The 20,947-nt window shown below is 43.3% G+C and overlaps 1 protein-coding gene across 2 annotated transcripts in view; it reads left to right on the top strand.

The window, feature by feature from the left end:
• Window positions 1-20,579, top strand: part of MICALL2 (MICAL like 2) — a 167,911-nt gene extending 147,332 nt beyond the window's left edge. For both annotated transcript variants that reach the window (XM_085629259.1, XM_085629260.1), the window contains exons 16-17: window positions 17,947-17,993; window positions 18,087-20,579. In XM_085629259.1, the coding sequence (XP_085485385.1) occupies window positions 17,947-17,993; window positions 18,087-18,199 (160 nt within the window). In that variant the 3' untranslated portion in view covers window positions 18,200-20,579. The remainder of the gene's footprint in view (window positions 1-17,946; window positions 17,994-18,086) is intronic.
• The last annotated feature ends 368 nt before the right edge of the window (window positions 20,580-20,947 follow it).

Consider the following 20,947-nt stretch of genomic DNA (forward strand, 5'->3'; position numbering starts at 1 on the left):
TTGATGAAGAATTCTATTAATTTTTAGTCCATTCTGGTGCACTGTATTGGTATGCGCGGGAATTACAACGCAAACATCTCTCATTTTGTGCTTTGTGTGGCATCAAAGAAAGAGTAATCCCAACTGTGTCACTTAGCTGATGGTTCTCAGTCCATGGGGCTGTGAATGCTATACTATCCATGTGGCAACCGTTTACAGAATGTTTGCTGAGTGATGCCAAAGGCAAGAAATGTGAGGATCTCTGGTCTCATATTGATAGTGATGTGAAAAAGGTACACTGTACTGCATTCTTAGATTTTTACTGGAAAACATAATAGCTGTAGTGTTCATAATATAAAACTGGAGTCTGAAAACACACTTGTCTGCCAAGTGTTCAGTATAATTGGTGTATTTGTGAAACATCTCATTTGAGAGTAGGCTAGACAACACTCTTAGTGAAATTGGAACTGCAGCATGTTCCCTGTTCGAGGGCTTGCCACTTGGTAAGCAAAGCAATGTTGAAGAGCAATTCAGGAACTTTTATTTTACAATGTATAATAAATGGCTTGCAATAATGCATAGAAATGTCCCTTGACCAACCATGGCATTTGAAGTCAATGAAACCTCACTGTGGTACTCTTACAAATTCTAGATTCCTTACGTAAAGGGGAATTTTCTCCGTAGTTTCAAAAGTGCTGCTTCATTTTTGAGCGCTTCAATAACTTTAGGGGCATAAGCGCCCAGTTCAAAGCAAATGTTACAGAACCTGCCCAGAGAATCACAATCTTCAAGTGCACCAGTATTGGCATGGAAAGCTATGTCAGTGTCCAGAGATAGCAAATTGTGTACTGGCTGTTTTGGGGTTGCCCGTCTCAAGTGCCAATGTTGAGAGGGCCTTTTCATAGAAAAAGGTTTACATGGGAAGGAAAGAGCGAGCGCACATGACCAAAGACTCACTGAAGAAGTATTGTATGGTGTACTGCAATAGGTTTGATTTGCAAAAATGTATTTGGACCTCATATACACTGTACGGACACTGTCTATATACCATGCACAATCAGTGTAGAAAGCGATCAATAAGAAAATCAAAACTTTACATAAACACCGGAAAAACACTGTTTCTGTTGTTTTTAATTACACAAAAATGTGTAACCACTGATGACCACTGTTTTTTTAAGGAATTCAAAACACTGAAAAAAACACCAACATTTACCAAAAATAGAAACTGAAAACAGGAAAGCCTAGGGGTAATGTCTGTGTGGTCTGAAATAGGGTTATGTTTTCTTAAATCCACTCATCATGTGGCTTTCCCTTAGTGAGTCCACACAATGAGGGTTAGCTTTGTGTTAATCGTGTATTGGAGGTCATCGGTGTGATAATTCACACATCAGTGGTGATCGCTTTGTGAGTCCATGCATTTGTGGCTTTCCCTTGTGAGTTCAAACATCCGGGGTTAGCCCTGTATGGAATCAGATATTTACTATCCCTTTGAAGGTCCACACTTTGGGTATTATCTTTGTTCGACTTATCACATTGGTCACTCCCTTTTAGAATTTACACATTGGTGGCTATCCTTTGGTGACTTAACACATTGAGGGTGGGTGGGTGGATTAACCCTTTGTGAAGTCACTCACTGGCAGCTATCCCAGTGAGAATTCACACATCTTTAGCTATTGCCTCGTATATTCACATTTTGGGGGTTATCCCTTTTTAGAATTCACACAATAGGGGCTATCACTTTTAGAGTACTCATACTGGTGTCTTTCCCTTTTTAGTTAACGCATTGGTGGCTGTCCTTCTGTGACTTCACACATCAGAGGGTAACCCTGCATGAAGAGACACACTTGAGCATATGCCGATGAAAAGTCACACCTAGTTGAACATCCCTGTTTGTTTTCACTTATTGGGGGTTGGCCCTTTCTGAGTTCACCCATCACGGCTATCCCTGTTTGAAGTTGCTCATTAGTGCATTTCCCTTTATGTGGCTCAGTATATGTTTTGCTTCCACTCCTGTCTCCAGAAGGTTCCCCCTGTATTTAAATATGCGTAGCTTTGACCCATTTCTAATTCTGTCCTTTGTTTGCTACATATGAAGCTCAGCACAACAGTGTTAAAACCCTAGGGATTACTTCCTGGACCTTTTGATATTGTTATATCACTGATTCACTTTCTTTAACAGAGGCTACCCTGCTAGTTAGGGCTTTCATTCGCATGATGGACAGTAGCGCCATTATCCTGATGGAAGAATGCTACCCCTATGGGCTTTCTGAAGTGCAGAATTACTTTTCCAACACTATTCCTGGGTCCTATTTGCCCTTGCTGGATGCTGTTCGTCACCACTTACTGAGCGGGTGTTTTACAAGATTCATTCATTGCCCCGGTATTCAACTCGCAGGAATCTTTTTCCTTTGTGCTCTCTCATTGCTCCGTCCAGATGATGACCAGTTGAATATTGAAAGGTTGAAACGCTGTCAACAATATTCTGGCGGAAAATTATGTTAAATTAATAATTACTTAAATGCACACTTGAATAATTATGAACTGTTACCCCCAAATTATCCATGTATAGTGCCAAGCTGTAACTTCTTTCGCAGTCATTCTTCTTTATTGTTAACCATTTTGCGCCGATGCATGAGTTTTCCAAGCACTGCATGTTGATCCTGCACTTTGGGCACTTGTCTTTTAATCCAATTTTATGCTGCCTATGATTGTTTGAAAAACCTTGAACACATACAAGGATTTATTTCTGATGCTCTTTGGGCTTACCTTTGTCTATTGATTTATCATTTTTTAAGTATTGTACAATTGATGAGATTGTTTTTGAATTATACCTTTTTGCACACTGTTGGAGATATGTGTTTCATTTCTTTCCATCACTGTTGTATACTGGCGACCATGCTTTGAAGATTCCATAGGAGCTTGCAGTGGTTCATTATAATCAATAGGTACCCCCTTATTTGCAGTGCAGATCTGCATATGGTGTTTGTTCGACCTCCGATCTCATCCTCTCGCCTTTGTTTTGTTTCCTACACTCGAAAAATAACAACTTTAAAAGTTTCCCCTTGCTCCTTGCCAACAAAATGAGTCAGCGTGTCCTTTTCGTTTTCACGTGCTCACATGCATATGCTATTAATAAGCCATGGGTTCTTCATCTTCACCATCACTCAGCTACTCCGCAACCCCAGTCCTTGGGTTAGCCACAATATGAGGCTAGCCACGACCAGTCATGACCCAAATTTGCAATTATCCTTTTCTGCATGGAGCCAGCTTTACACCACACCATGCCATAGTTATACTAGAACCAGAGTACTGAAAACAAAACTCTGAAGACTTGCTCGATCATGTTTCATTAAAAAACACAGCATTCCAAAGTTCAACTCTGGCAAAAACAAACATTAGCAAAACCAATAGGTCTCCCCTTTTGGACCCATCGGCTTTGCTAATGCTGTTTGTCGATGTATTGCAGCATTAGCAACACGGTGGGGAGAAAAGCACGTAGTGCAGAGAACTACATGAAGTGTGGGTCATGGGAGAGAAGCACTTGAGATAGAGTGCAACATCGGAGTAGGAGATGAAGCACACATAGGAGAGAGCAACACTGAGTTTGAAGGAGAGAAGCCTACAATAGAGAGAGAGAGCAACACCTGAGGAAGAAAGCACAACACGGAGGACAGGGGTGGATATTTGGCCAGAGAAGAAGCATACGAGGGAGAGAGCTGGAAAACATATGCACTCTCATGTAGTGCTTATCCAAAAAATAAAAAGTAGTTCCAGGGGGTGAGCAGTGGAGGTATATCTTGAGCCAATAAAAATTGTTAAAGAGGCTATACTCCAAAGAGGAACAAAAAAAATAGAAGAAGGCCCGCCATCTAATAAGAATCAAGTAAATGTGAGTTGCAACAAAACCAACCAATGGTAAACAGTGGGTGGGCTCTAAGCCCATGGTAAGTTCATGGTATGTCCATTATAGGTCTTACGCAACCAAACAGCTTGCACGGTCTGGGAGGCGAGACCTTCTGAGGTCACACGTCACTCCACAACTTAACTAGTAGGGTGACTAGCTTCTAGATTGTTGCCTAAATCCTAACCATTAACTACATAGCCATTTATACTGCACCACAATAATGTACATCAGAAGCAAAATCACCATTCTTACTCCACTGTCAAAATTAAAAACGTCTGCTTCTCCAAAACCATAGCAGGGAGTCGATTGTTCTGTAACCTTGTCCTCAAAATTTGGAGGAGGTGGGTGCTGGTTTGCTCAGCGCAATGTTGAGTGGGTGGTTTCTGTTCGAAGCCTGCCTTTAGGTACTGTACTTGGAGAGATACATTCCTAGCTTCCTATTATTGCCATCTATGCAACACTAAAATGGTGTGTAAAACTTTCTGTGCTGCTCGTGACTTGACCAATTTCGACGCTCTGTAGTCCCCTTCCATGCAAGAGATTATTTACTGTGGCAATGTTAGTTTTTGAGACCAAAACACATTTTGCTTTTAGATAGTTGTTTTATATTAGCACGGGCCAAGCAGCTCCCCAACAATAAAGTTTTACAGAAACCAAGACAAAACCAAACAAGCTAAAAGGCTGGCAGCGAACACCAGACCGATTTGCTTTGCCAATACTCGGGGGCATCTTAAGGATTTTGGGGGCCCTGGGCCAAACGTATTTTGGGGGCCCTTGTTCGGAACAGCTTTGAATTTATGATTCAGTTTCAACTCTTTCATGCCCTCTTTGGCAAAGTCACTGCCAGTGCACAGGCACACTGGTCCAAATCCTAGATGTGTTTCCATCGAATATTCAGGGATAGTGATGTGTGTTTTCAATATAGTAACACAGCAGCAGCTCACTAATATTACTGCAAATAATCTCTGTGCCCCCCCTGCCCTTTTCTCACATGTGAATAACTGTTCTGATCTAAAAGAAACTTTTATTTTGGATGTTGCATGAAACCTAAACAAAACATTTGTCTGAAACATGTCTGTAATAGACTCTCACCCATTACCTACATTAAAAATAAATTAAAGGAAAACGCTATTGAAAACAATCTGTTTAAGAATAATTCAGTCACCAGGGCAAGACTCTCTCAGGGGGCGCTCTTGAACGGCTGTGGCCCCACACCAGAGCCCTCCTTGCCCATGCCTTAAAACGGCTCTGCCAATGCGTTTTTTTTAATTGTTTTACCCAGGACTCGAAAAGCAAGCCCGGTTACATGCTGCATAGCTATTGATAATAAACTGGCATGTGTAAACCTGCCCTAAATGCAGCGCTGTCATTTGCAAAGGGAACTCTATCCGTCTCCGAGAAGCTCCGTCAGGAAGTATTTCAGCGTGGTGACACGGTTTAAGGAGCATCCGGGGAAACAGGAAGGTCATGAAAAGAGCCTCACACATGGCGGTTACACATCTGGATCCCACCAGGAGCCACAGCTCAGAAGCACAGAATGAGAATCCCAGCTGGGTCCGGGTACGTAGGGCCCCTTCCGGTATCAGAGGCACCATCAGCTGCCTTTACCAGTACCAGGACTAAAGGCAGTGCGCGAGACCGGAACTAAAGACCTCGGGGCACATGTTCAACATCCGCAAGCGCGCGCTAATAACTGCAAAGCAGGAAGACTGCTGAACACTGGAAGAAACAGCCCCCGTCTTTGAGTAACTTCACTTGTTTTTAAGTAAATATTCTTCTTGCTTGAATAAAAAAAAAATAGAGGGTGTCTTTCCCTGTAATTAATGTAAATAATAAAAAATGTAAGCATCATATAATTTCATTTGCTTCGATGGCCTGAAAGTGGCCTGCAAATGTTAAATTTCCTGAGATCCTCTAGTCCACCCTTTTATTTTGGATAGTTAATCAGTTTTAATAAAACTGATTAACTACTACTAACATGTATTTATTTAATTTTAGGAAATAAAACTTTTATTTCCTAAAATTAAATAAATACATGTTAGTAAAATTGTACTGCATAGTTGCGGCTAAAGCTGTGAGTGCTTCGGTCCAGAAGCCTCATTCCTTCCTTTTTTAAATATTTATTTATTTTACGTGGAGCGCTGCAGCTTCTTCATAGCGCTATCGGTGGATTAGAAAAAAAGTACATGTGAAGCAGTGGGAGTTTAGAGTCCAGTCAGTGAAGGAGAAAATGTGAAACAGGATTCAGAGTTTAAGCTAAAAAAAAGTACTTTTAAAATATATACTTTCAGTATAACGCAACCAAACTGTACCTAGTGGGAACCTTTTTTCGAACTGTAAATCAGAAAGAGGCACTCCCGACTGAGCTGCTAACACTCTTACTTTACCTCTTTAAAAAAAACATTATCACCGTGAAGCTTCTACTTATTCTAATTATTACAGCCAGTTCTTGCTCCCAACCAGACTCTAAATTTGCTGATTAGCCAAATGCACATGCTTAAATTTTTTTAATTTAGCAGGAAAACTGGCAAAAATACTTTTTAGGTCCAAGCCTACTAGAAAGCGCCGCTGTCTGGTTTGCTAACAACATCTTGGGGACATTCGGAAAACTTGCTTGAGTAAAGCATTCCCCATGTTGCTTACCATTGGCTTTGTGGTTTGTAATTCTCATTTTCTGGCTTTCTATTGCTGGCTTTATGTGTTTTTAGTTTGTCCCTCACGGGGAGCAAAGGCTTTTCACACCATTTCCCCTTGTATTCTTCCACGTGTGCCCTTTCTGTACGCAGGCCTGTAAATCTTGTTCTTATCTTATCACATTTGCTGTGCATTCAAAGACCGAGGTCAAATGTCAGGCTCTGTCTTAGGGTCCTTAGTGTCTACTTTTCTTTCTCTGACTTCAAAGTAAGAGGATTTATGTGACAATCTTGCTAGATGCTGGGGGTTTACACCACTCCACACTACTTCACTCTGCCACTGCACTCTCTGCGCCACTCCATTCTGTGCCCCTGAACTCTACACCACTGCACTCTACGCCACTCTGCAACACTGCAGTCTACGCCAGTGCACTCTACGCCACTCTATTCTGATATACATTATTCTATGCCAATGCACTCTATGCCACTGTACTCTACAGCACTATATTCTATCCTGCACCACTCGATGCCACCACACTCAATGCCACTCTACTATGGACCACTGAATTCTACGCCGCTGCACTCTGTGGCACTGTACTCTGCAACACTATACTCTAGATCACTCTGCACCAATGCACTCTACGCCAGTCCACTCTGTTCTATGCTACTTCACTGTACGTCACCCTGCTCTACTCTGTGACACTTCAATACATGACCCTCTGTGCCACTCCGCAACACTTGACTCCACTCTTCGCCATCCCACTCTGAGACTCCACGCCAGTCTCCTCCATGCCACGCCACTAACTTTTAGCCATGCTGAACGGCAGCCACAGTGGTGTACAATATGGCTAAAACACATTGGCAAAGCCAATAGCTCTTGCATAAGCGAATCCTAACGGCTTTGCCAATGCTTGTTACAATTTTAGCAGGCTGTCCCTCCTCTCCCTTAACATACCGGTGAGCCGCCCCTTTCATTTTAAAACCTCACTTTTTTGCATTAACCGTTCAAAGACGGTTGCTTTTATAACAACAAGTATAGCATATGTTTTTGTCAAATAAAAAGGAGTTAGAATGTCATTCCCAAGATATCCCGTCCATTTTGAACTCTGCTCACTCTCTCTAATCACACCCTTCCTTACATTCTGGTGTTAAACAAACTCATGGTGTTTTTCTGCTTTACCATTGTTTCTCATTGGATGAGTTCTATCCTTCTATTGCGGACGTGAGGGAACTAGTGTGTTTAATTTCTCAGGCTGTCATTTCATTTAACTTTTAGTTCTCCATGGGGCGCCTTGCTTTTATCGCCCTCAATCCCTGTTTCTGCCTACACAGTCTCTCTTCTTGGTGCCCACTCGTCCAATGCTTTCTGAACTCACTTACTTCTCTTGGTGTCTGCTTTGTTTTTCTAAAATTGTTTTTGCGAGGGCTGTACACAGCTAACCAGTTGTAAACTATCTATTAGCCTGCCCTTTATTTCCTAATTTACTGTTTCGAAATGGCTACCAACCTTCTTACCTAAACAAGGAAAGGAAGGGGTGGGCTATATTTAACGAGATCCAGCATACAAGCCCTGAAATGACTTAAAAAAGACAGAGTATGCTGTTCCTCCTGGTCAGGGGTGATTCTGTGAGGTACACACTCTACCCCAGGAAGGAGATAAAGTGAAAAATGATATCTAACAAAGCATGAGAAGTACATGTGGTAGGGGGGGGAGGGGGAAACCACAAGGGTGGAACTAAAACCCTCACACACACCCAGCAAGCTAGGTGTCATGCTTCATCATCTGGGTTTTGCTCCTCGTCGGGTCGGCGCTGCAATCCCCAACGGGCACCCTTAGATGGGGCTCTTTGTCGGAGATCTTTTGTTCCTTGCCGAAAGATGAGTGCAAGTGAGGGCCAGGTAGGTGTAGATGTTGGTGAGTGTATATAAAAAGGGTTGATTAGTCTGAAAAACAAGTTTATTGGGTCAGTAAACCACCCTATTAAAAACAGTGTGAGTGGCGGTAGTCTGGACACATTGGGTCAAGGACTCACATCGCTCAACTCAGATGGTCAACATGTTTCTCGCCTAATGGTCAGGAGGATCCAGCGGCAATTCATCAGGACCAGTGTGGTGCAAACTATCTACAATTGTGAGGGTGTATGACAGGGTCTCATATTTATGTGTATGTACCTAGTCAAATCTGCCCTATGAAGGTGTGGAAGAATCTAACACTTTCGCAAAAGAGCAACTCCTCGTGTGCATGCACTAAACAGGAAGCAGATACGCTCGAATATAGGTTCTACGACCACCTTGGGCATCAAAAACGAGGCTACCACGCCATCCCAAGAGGCTCGCCACGCAACGACTGGAGCGGTACTAGTTTAATTTTTAGGTGAGCGCATTGACATCATCACTGCTATTCAGGTTCCCCTGAATTAAGTTCTTTCACAAAGGTTCTTTTAAGACTACCTTGACACGGTGTCATATACTGCATCCACCAATGCATGATCACTATATTCGAGCGTATCTGCTTCCTGTTTAGTGCATACACACGAGGAGTTTTCAGCTCTATGTTATCATGTACATAGATGATAAAGTGATTTTAATGTTTTGTGTTGGCCTTTTATGCTTGTTTTTCCCTCTCTTTTAGGCCACTCCTTTGCGAAAGTGTTAGATTCTTCCACACCTTCATAGGGCAGATTTGACTAGGTACATACACATAAATATGAGACCCTGTCATACACCCTCACAATTGTAGATAGTTTGCACCACACTGGTCCTGATGAATTGCCGCTGGATCCTCCTGACCATTAGGCGAGAAACATGTTGACCATCTGAGTTGAGCGATGTGAGTCCTTGACCCAATGTGTCCAGACTACCGCCACTCACACTGTTTTTAATAGGGTGGTTTACTGACCCAATAACCTTGTTTTTCAGACTAATCAACCCTTTTTATATACACTCACCAACATCTACACCTACCTGGCCCTCACTTGCACTCATCTTTCGGCAAGGAACAAAAGATCTCCGACAAAGAGCCCCTTCTAAGGGTGCCCGTTGGGGATTGCAGCGCCGACCCGACGAGGAGCAAAACCCAGATCATGAAGCATGACACCTAGCTTGCTGGGTGTGTGAGGGTTTTAGTTCCACCCTTGTGGTTTCCCCCTCCCCCCGCCCCCTACCACATGTACTTCTCATGCTTTGTTAGATATCATTTTTCACTTTATCTCCTTCCTGGGGTAGAGTGTGTACCTCACAGAATCACCCCTGACCAGGAGGAACAGCATACTCTGTCTTTTTTAAGTCATTTCAGGGCTTGTATGCTGGACCTCGTTAAATATAGCCCACCCCTTCCTTTCCTTATTTAGATATTTAGCGCGGCTGATAACCACAGGAACGTATTGAGGTTACCTACAGTATTAATAGATACTGGTAGGCCCACACTTGCAATACACTAACCAGAATCCCCGGGTTAGTCGTCCACCACTCCTAAACTCCACAATATGGATGGAGAACTAGGTATTAGCTATGGCGAAGATGCAGTCACTGACATTTTAAGAACACCGTCACTCTTAGGAGTAGACGGGAACATAGCAACCGTGTCACAGTCGGAAGACTGGACCAATTTGGTCTCCTTAAAGAAAGAATGGCTTAGAATGACTATGCATGGAGCATTAATGACGGAGTACCTCAGGGCCAACATCGCCCCTAATGGTCTCATCGTCAACATAGTCCCCAGATTATTTTTGGAGGATCCCCCATTTAAGAAGGATTGGTCCTCAGTGTCGTGGAAGTGTACCCGAGACCTCTTAGTGTTGATAATCAGCACCGCTAAGAGACTTGCTGATGCTCTGCTAATACGGATCCAAGCTGCTGAGGCAACCATGAAATCCGCAGTACATAGTAACATCTTCAAACCAAAGTTGGCAGAGATTAATGCAGAAATAGCAGAGAATAGAGAGTACCTTCTAAAACAAAAGATTGCTAAATTACAAAAAGATATCTCGAGGTTCGACAAGGAGAAGATTTTCCCCTACCTCAAACCCGATTTCACACTTTCTAGAAATAGTTACTCAAGTGATGAGGAGTCAAGTAACAATAGTAGGAGAGGATCCAATAATAGCAACTCGAGTTCTGGGAGTTGGGACACCCCAAACCAGAGAAGAAAGAATAACCGGACATTTCAAAATCAAGGGGGAGCAATGTTCCCCGGACCGCCACAACCTCAGTTTTGGCAATATCCAATGTTCCCACCATGCCCCCCTCAATTCTACCCAGGGGTTAATCCCCAACCTTTTTTAGGCAGAGGCTGGGGCAGAGGAAGAGGGCGAAAGCGAGGAGTGCAGCATGTACAGTGGCAGGACCAACCTCAACCCCCGATGGAGACCCGGAGCCAACGCAGGGGCAAAAGGACTTAGTTATTAATCTATCAGACAGACCACTGAATAGTGTCGAGCTACGAGTGATTCGCAAGGGACTGGGCTTCGTACCCACCCCCAGGCTTGACAAATTCAAAGAAGCATGCGAACTTCACAGTTTCTTTAGAAAGATTCGCCTGAAGGCCTTCTTTCAAAACGAACCCCCTATAGACTCAGGTGACACTGGCCTACATAAACCATCCACTTTCACCCCCAGTGCGGGCATGGTCCCCCCGGAAGTATTGACTTTCGAGAAAGCCATTCTCAAAGACCTAGCAGTGGGGCGCGGAAAGTCGACCTTTCATAACCTCTCTAAACTGGAAATGGATGCAGCCAGGGCTCTGGCTGACGACCAATCGATCACGATTAAACAGGCAGACAAAGGGGGTGCCACTGTAATTCAGTCTACCTCTGACTATGAAACAGAATGTCGACGTCAACTATGTGATCGCAAGTACTATACGCCGATCACATTAGACCCAACGACAAGATTGAAGAATGCCATCACCAGTTTGACCCTTGAAGCCGAGACTAATGGATGGATCACTAAAAAAGAGACAGACTACCTCAATGTTCGTGATCCTGTGACACCATACTTTTACACGTTGCCTAAGGTTCATAAAGGAACCTCACCGATCCCGGGCAGACCTATTGTGTCCGGGATAGGTTCTATTCTGGAACCTTTGTCCAGATTCGTAGACCATTTCCTACAACCACTGGTCCAAAAAATACCGTCATACATCAAGGACACCAGTGATATCCTCAGGATTATTGAAGGGTTTGAAACCAACGGGGAGATTAGCCTCCTGGTTACTTTAGATGTGGAGGCCTTATACACAAACATCCCACAACAGGCAACCCTCACAGTGATTGAAGCAGCCCTCCGGAAGGAGGTATGGTCATCACCCACTCCTGTATCATTCATCATGGACCTTGCCTCCCTGGCATTGACTGAGAATTTCTTTGAATTCCAGAACGAGCTATTCCACCAATGCCAGGGAACTTCAATGGGGAGTACCTTTGCCCCTAGTGTGGCCTGCTTATACATGGCCGCTTTCGAAGAGGAGGTCATCTGGAGCCCCACCAATCCCTTTGGTAATAACCTGAGTATGTGGAGACGCTTTATAGATGATGTCCTCATCTTTTGGAATGGGTCACGCATACAATGTGATGAATTCTGCCAGTGGATCAATTTACAGAACCCCTATTTAAAGTTCACGAACCACATTTCTATGACTAACATAGCTTTTCTGGATCTTGACATCAGATTGGCGTCTGGGGGTTTAACTACCAGCCTTTACAAGAAACCTACTGATAGGAATAGCCTCCTACTCTACAGTAGCCATCATCCCAAGGCATTGAGGGACAACTTACCGTTTGGTCAGTTTCTCCGTCTGAGGAGAAACTGTAGCTCAGTAGTGGATTACAAAAAAGAGGCTGATATCCTAGCGACGAATCTAACAGACAGAGGGTGTCCGACCAACACAGTTCAAAGAGCAATGAAACGCGCTAGGAACAACCCCAGAGAGGTACTTCTAGAGACCAGGACTAGGGAACAAACTGATATCCTGACCTGTGTTACCTCGTTTACTCCGGCATCCAATGAAATGAAAAAAGTGATCAAAAAACACTGGGGTATCTTGTCTTCTGGGGAACTATCCTTACCTCAACCCAGATTTGCATTTAAGAGGACCCAGAATCTCAAAGACATTTTGATCCATACAAGGCCTGCCAGAAAAGAAACACAGAACCCCCAGGGCACACTATGGGGGCTTCCACCAGTTGTTGGACATTTCCCTTGCGGCAATTGTACGTCCTGCAAACAGACAATTGCCACTAAGGAGGTTACCTTGTCTGATACTTTCACTTGGACACTTACACGCCACACGAATTGCAACTCGACTAACTGCATTTACCTATTGAAATGTCCCTGTGCACTGATCTACATAGGGATGACAACACGAGCTATTAAGACACGCATCACCGAGCATAAGAGCAATATAAGATGCATGAAGGAGACCACAAAACTGTACACCCACTTTAAGAATTTACACCACACACCAGACTCGCTTAGATGGGTTGTTTTGGAGTCACACCCAAGAATCACATCACAGGCACTGTTCAAACTTGAACAAAGATGGGTACATCGACTCACAGCTGATAAGAGAGGATTGAATGATGATATACCATGGGGTGCACTGATGCACTGATGAGTCTACACTGCATCCACAGTAGTATAACTGAGCCTACATTTCTTGGGACTCTACGCATGCGCAGTGATGTGGTCCAGTTATGTATTGATAGCTATCTCCGAATATTAATAACTGGACTGCCCTGGTGCGTGAATATTGTGCCAGTGATTCCAGAGATACGCTGTTTTCAGCTCTCACGTCGCATTCCTTTATGCGATGCGTACAACCGATATTGCTCGCTCGGTTGTATTTACCTACACACTAGGAACTAACTAACACAGGACCTTACACATGCTCATGAGAATGACTAGACTCCAACCGGGGAGTTCTAAACACTAACAGATACCGTTACTACCTTTACCCCACCTGATGCTGTTTCAGTACCCCGTTACAAGATGGCGCCCATAGTCACATAGAACAGGGTGTGTTAACCCACACACTAGGAACCAACCAATACAGGGTTGTACACATTCTCCTTCTCAAAAGAGTGACTAGACTCCAACTGGGTCTCTTTTTAATTAATTTTTTTATTACTTATAAGATACCGATACTATCTTTACTCTAACTGGTACGGATTCAGTACCCCGTTCTAAGATGGCGCCCATAGCCACATAGAACTTGGGCGTTCCTGCACACACGAACCACATGACACTGAACGCCCAATCAATTAACACGCCCTTACCTGTCTCAACCGGTTCATAAATGGAGCGCTGGATAGTGAACATCATTTTCCGGTTTCGGCAGAGCGGGGTAGGTTCTACGACCACCTTGGGCATCAAAAACGAGGCTACCACGCCATCCCAAGAGGCTCGCCACGCACCGACTGGAGCGGTACTAGTTTAATTTTTAGGTGAGCGCATTGACATCATCACTGCTATTCAGGTTCCCCTGAATTAAGTTCTTTCACAAAGGTTCTTTTAAGACTACCTTGACACGGTGTCATATACTGCATCCACCAATGCATGATCACTATATTCGAGCGTATCTGCTTCCTGTTTAGTGCATGCACACAAGGAGTTTTCAGCTCTATGTTATCATGTACATAGATGATAAAGTGATTTTAATGTTTTGTGTTGGCCTTTTATGCTTGTTTTTCCTTCTCTTTTAGGCCACTCCTTTGCGAAAGTGTTAGATTCTTCCACACCTTCATAGGGCAGATTTGACTAGGTACATACACATAAATATGAGACCCTGTCATACACCCTCACAATTGTAGATAGTTTGCACCACACTGGTCCTGATGAATTGCCGCTGGATCCTCCTGACCATTAGGCGAGAAACATGTTGACCATCTGAGTTGAGCGATGTGAGTCCTTGACCCAATGTGTCCAGACTACCGCCACTCACACTGTTTTTAATAGGGTGGTTTACTGACCCAATAAACTTGTTTTTCAGACTAATCAACCCTTTTTATATACACTCACCAACATCTACACCTACCTGGCCCTCACTTGCACTCATCTTTCGGCAAGGAACAAAAGATCTCCGACAAAGAGCCCCTTCTAAGGGTGCCCGTTGGGGATTGCAGCGCCGACCCGACGAGGAGCAAAACCCAGATGATGAAGCATGACACCTAGCTTGCTGGGTGTGTGAGGGTTTTAGTTCCACCCTTGTGGTTTCCCCCTCCCCCCCCCCCCCACCACATGTACTTCTCATGCTTTGTTAGATATCATTTTTCACTTTATCTCCTCCTGGGGTAGAGTGTGTACCTCACAGAATCACCCCTGACCAGGAGGAACAGCATACTCTGTCTTTTTTATACCAACCTTCTTATCCATAAACTATAAAACAAATAAATCCACAGATTGTCACTGGTGTGTCACCACGCCTACATATGTATAGGTGGCCACCGTATAATGATATTTGTTATTCCAAGATGGTCTCCCACGCGTGCTTGCACATGGGTGAGCATCTTGGAGTAGTTTTTAATGAAAAACAAACAACTTTCCAAGTTGCCCACTTGTGTGTGCACAGGATATGCACAAATGTTGGCACACCAGTTCTGGTTAGCATTTAATATTTTTTATATTTTATTATTAGTTTAGCATTCCAGGAAGGCAAAGGCCATTTCTGACCGATAAATAATTTATAACCAATGCCAAGTAAACCAACATTAGCGAAGCCAGTAGCTCGGCGCTACGGATTGGCCTTGCCAATGCTCTTTGAAGATTGTAGGCGTCCATTAACTCTGGCCTTTTCCTAAAATACCCCTTTCTGTACTGTTAGACTAGACAATAAATCCCAACCATTTAGAGGAATTGTACTTTGGAGAGGATGTCTAATAACCGTAGATAGATTTAGGTGATCATGTGAAGCAGTTCTATTTCTGGAGGAAGTGCTAGTTCGGGCGAGACACCACCGGCTCTAGTTTTTCCACCATATTAGCCAGATGGCTAAGGGAATTCCACCCGTGGATTCTCCTTTGGATTCAACGATTCCTCCAGAAAGCGCCCAATCCCATGTCAGGACCAGTAAAGGATACATTTGTAGGAAGCGCTCCCATAGAAGAGATTTATAAGTATACGATGTCCACTGTGCTCTACACGGTCTAGTATAAAGCAGGTCAATAAAGTTTTGGCCTCTGGTGGCTGGCGTCTGTTTCATTATGTGTAGTTGAGATTGAAAATATCGACCTACAAATATCTTGCATCCTTTCGAGGGATCTTAGCACTACAACACAAGGTAAATGGGTGTTGACTAAGCCTGGGCGAAGCACTACGCTACGCTCGCGTAGTTTGCGAAGTTCGCGCTACTTCGCACTACGCGAACTGCACGTAGCACAGTGCGAACACGCGTAGCGTAGTGTTGCGTAGTGCTGCGGTCATTTTTTGCTTGCTCGCGGACCTCAACGTCAAGTTGGCGACCGCGGGCAAGCAAAATGACATCCCGGCGAGACTTTTTCCTTGTTCGCGATCAGCAACATCAAGTTGGCGATCGCGAGCATGGAAAATAAACCTCCCGGCGAGATTCCCAACGCGAGGAGGTCAGGTTTCTCATTGCGAGGGGTCGCGTATGCTCGCGACCGCTCGCGATGAGAAACTACCAGTTCGCGTTGAGAAAGCTGCCGCTCGAGTAAAAATCTACTCGAGCAGCAGAAAACTACAGCTCGCACTGTGCAAGATGCCATTTTCAATGATTGCACAGTGCCGGTTGCTTGTCCGCACTGTGCAATCATTGTAAACAACATCTTGCACAGTGCGAACATGTTACTACGCAGTTCGCGAAGTGCTACGCGTAGCTCGCGTAGTGCGAACTTCACTTTGCGTAGCTTCGCGAAGTGCTACTTTGCGAACTACGCCCACCCTTAGTGTTGACTTAGGAGTAATAAATACATACTTAACATGATGAAGTGGTGGTAGATGATACAGTGGTTGTGTTAGTTTTGAAGGTTGATATTTGGACCGCAATTATGTAACGTACAACCGGAAAACAACAAAGGGGAAAATATGGAGCCTGAAACTAGAGAAGCCAAAGGGGCTGTAGTAGGAAAGAGAAGTTTGCTGTTGATCGTAAGACACCAGTGTACCAAAAGAACACATCATCGGAGTCTCCGCACGGGACAATCGCCCATCAGAGAGAAGTTTTGGCATCTTCCCATGGTCCGCAATCCACTAGCTGTTCGTAAAGCAGGTTTCTTGAGCCACAGTGGTCACTCAGCACCAATCAGGTTACTGACACCCTTCAGAATATCTTAAATCTAAATCTTGCATCAGAGTTTCTCTCTTCTAAGCTCATACTTCAGAACGTTGAAACTAGGTCGTTCATGACCAATTATGATCCCTAGGCAAGATACAAAATCAATTTCCTGAGCTACAGCCACTTAATTTCTGCCACAATTAGTCCACGCAGTAATCTTTAAAGTGTATTTCTTGTTTATTTGTATCCTTTGTGGTACAATTCGTTTTTCAGTTCTTCCAGAACAGCAACCGAACAGATAGCCACAGATTTGTTCTGTTGCTGTTCTGTTGTTGAAGAACTGAAAAACGAATTGTAGCTCAGGAAATTGATTTTGTATCTTGTTATATGTGTGTAGACTTTGTTTACACTGCTGACAACGCTGGGTGGTCGTTGCCCAATTTCCTTTCAGCTTTGTCCTAGTAGGATATATTGGTGTCAAGCACTGTTTCACTTAACCTTGCGCAGTCGATACCCCACGACCTTTTCTTTACGTGCTCCTATGATCCCTAGGCACCTCTTGTCCCTGGCCTAATTGCAGCTTTTTGTTTTAAGGGCTTCACCACTGTTGTATATCGTCTACTCTTTACTGTATGCCTTATGTGGGCCTAGCAGGTGGTCAGTATCTTGGAGCATGTTGACACTTCCAATGTGATTCATATTTGGCAACAGCATAATATATATGCACAACCCATCATTCTAGTCAGTTTCAGTAATACTCAAGAATGCGTTTTGCGTTAATTATTTCCTGGTTACTACTTGTCAAGGTCTTTCATTCTTTCTCCCTAGCCTTTCTTTCTCCTTAGCCTTTCTTTCTCCTTCCCTTATCTTTTCCCCTTTCTTTTCTATTTGTATTTCATTTTCACAACTTTTTCATTTTCTCGCTTAGATTTTCGTCTCTTTCTATTTCTCTGCCTTTCTCTTTATTGCTGCGGTCCTTTAATTCCCTCTTTCCTCCCTTTTGACCTTCCATGTTATAAAATGTTTTCATCCCTTCTCTTGGTGATTTCTCTTCTCCATGTCTTCTGCCCCTGTATCGGTCTGTTTTATGGTTTCATCAATATCTTAAAGCAGTGTTAGGAGTATGAAGCCTAAAGCTTCATGTATGAGGCACAGATGTCAGTATCCAATCAAAAGTCCAATCTTTTTCCTTTCATTTACAGAGAGATCGAAGAGGACCGTATGGTGAATGAAATGATCCAGAGGCACGGTGAGGGCGCACTCTTTACAAATATTCAGATTTTACATTGTTGACTTTTTCAAAAGAGACTGAGTGTCTGTTCCGCTATTTTTTACTCGACAGATACTTCGAAAGACACTCCAGAAAAGGACAACCCGCCGGAGCTCAAGAGGAAATCAACATTTCGCCTTTCAAACTTATTTAAACCAAAAGATAAAAATAAAAGCTCTGAGTGAAAACCTGACGCCCTTGAGCGAGGACCGGTAATACCGGGCTGACACATGATTGGCTCCTTGAACTTGCAAGGGTAACCGCGTCCCTGCACCGATGTACAGAAAAATTCAACTATACAGGTCTACTTCGAATGGCGTCCTAACACTGGTCACTAGAAAAAGAGATATCAATATAGGGTGCAAGTGTCACCAGCAGAGCGTGGAAACAAGCTCAACAACTTACATAGGCATGTCGCGTGTGCATAGGATGAACCAAGAAACCGGAAGTGGTCTCACAGAACCGGAAGTACGTCAGAGACTATGGACTCTTTGCCTAGTTCACGTGAGGACCAGGATTGTGCACGTGTGCTGGAGATGGAGAGTTCATGGACTGCAGAAAAGTCGGGCAAAACATTTGAAATAGTTTGCTCACGTTTTTGAGCCTTTTGCATTTATACTTTTAAAAACGCACGGCACCAGAACCTAGGGGCTGTGCCCCTTGGAAACAGTATCTTTATTTTTCATAGTCTAAAACACAGTTATAAGTGCCAATATCCTTATGTGCCTTCAGATTTCTTCGTCGCACTACGGTGTGGGAAGATAATGAAAAATGATGATGTTTGTAAACAAGTCATGACTACCCGAAGAATAAAGTCAAAATCTAGTAAAAAAGCAGTGGTGAATGTTGTGTAATACAGTCGCTCTGAATCTCACCTTTTTTCCTATAGGTTCAGTGTTGCCAAGAGTTTATTTTCCTAGATGCTTTTTTGTATAAGTTAACTATGGTTGCACAATGGTTCAATTGTCACTCCAGCTAATAATGCCTCTATTAAAGTGAGGGCTTGCAGAGGGTCTGTGTATGGTTTAGTAAATAGCTTTTGTGTCCAGAATCCAAAGTTATTTACAACCAAGTAATCGTTTGCTTATAATGTTACACATGTGTATTTCACTGTTTTTTTTAATCCACCTTTCATGGATGGAAGTATTAGTTGACCTCTGAGGTTGCAAACCAGGTGTGTGCATGTAGCCTCTGTGCCTTAGAGAGGTGATCTGTCCTAAAGGCTCTTCGGACCATGGGATGCCCTAGAGCGAGGGCTAAAAGAGGCATCGATTCCTGGTGAGGTTTTCTGCAGAGCATTGGGCTGGTTTTCTTTAGGGAGAGTCTTTCCACACGTGTAAAATGTATTGTTCTAGCACAACATCCGTAATCATTTTACATTGCCACAGAAAATTCAATTGATTTCACAACTGACCCAAACCAAAAAATCGGCTCTAATATACATTCGAATTGGGGCCGATTATACTTGGCTGGAAAAGTATGCTGTGGGGGATAACGCTCTGTCCCAGTGTTTCCGCAACCAAGATTACCATACACTGTGGTGGCTCCTGCCTGCGGTCTGCTTTGGCTTCCCAACTCCAATTTGCTACCTACATATAGCAATGTGGTAAAGGCAAATGGGATAGTCTAAGGAATCATTGATAACAATGCAGAAAAGGGCCAAGTACTTCCAGGTCCACATGCTTATTTCCTATTCCAGGCTAAAAATTAGTAATCGCATGATGCAATGGTGCAATTATTGGCCTGAATCAGTGATTGGCTAGAATCAGTGATTCTAGCCAATCGGGACACATGCACCATGTTGTGTGAGCCAACATTTCACTAATTAGCCTTTCACTTGTTTCATACCACATCTTAGCTACAACAAACTACAACGCGAATCATTTATTTGCAACAGCTTTGCACACAGGGTCACGTATATAAGCTCAAAATCGCATTGTTTACAAGTCTCTTTTTTGAGTAAAAAAAAAAGCTTTGTTCTATTCTGTTGAAGTTTACTGGCTGCTGTAAAGAGTCGAACTGCCTGGATAGAAGGTTTTTGAGTTTCGTGCAGTGGAAGATTTTTGTTTGGTTTACAATATGTGGCATGAAGGCTTGTAGATGCAGAACGGTGTCGGTGAGTTTTACGTATTTTATTGCAAATCCACCCACAAAAATGTAATGGTGCGTGGCCCAATTTAATATTGGAATCCCGTCGAATGATTAAATATTTGTTATCTTAATAACACCACCCTGCTTGATTGACCGACTTTGGGGAATGCCGTCTTTGTTTCGCACTCGCAGCATGGCCTTGCATATGACAGTCATGGGCTGTTCCTGGAGAATGGTGGTGCACCAGGTACTGTGAAGAAATGTGTGTCGATATAGCTTTGTCCACCAGGTGGCAGTGACTGCCACCGACTGGGCTTGAACCTCAAGAGCGAAAGGAAAATGTCAATGCAGATTGTGAAAGTCACACAGTGTGTTTATCTAGTAATTAAACGAGACCTATGCTTTTTTTTAACCCTGTTTGTATATTTCCCTGTTTTTAATTATTGATGTAATAAAACATACTTTATTTCTTCATTGCTGTCAAATCGCATATGTGCTAATGATTTCGGGTTTTCTTATTTCTGACATTTCTCTTGAGTGGGAGGTAAACAGGCTGTGTATGAAATTAGCAAAGTGCTGACCTGGGATGAAGCAGCTCAGACATTTCAATAAATACTGAGAAACGTTAGTAGGTTTTTGCAAAAACGACTCCTACTCTCAAGATGAGATTCCTGATTACCATTCATCATTAGAGGGTTATTCGAGTTTGTTTCCGGTGCATTCTCCTGCCGTCTTTCAAGTACTATAGTGTGTTTATTAATATTTGATTCCCACTCCTGTTTGTGTCAACTATTTGACCTTCTCTCAGGCACTATATCCTTACTATTTGTGAAGTGTCAACT

Source organism: Triturus cristatus, chromosome 10 (genome assembly GCF_964204655.1).
Source record: "Triturus cristatus chromosome 10, aTriCri1.1, whole genome shotgun sequence".
Taxonomy (NCBI): domain Eukaryota; kingdom Metazoa; phylum Chordata; class Amphibia; order Caudata; family Salamandridae; genus Triturus; species Triturus cristatus.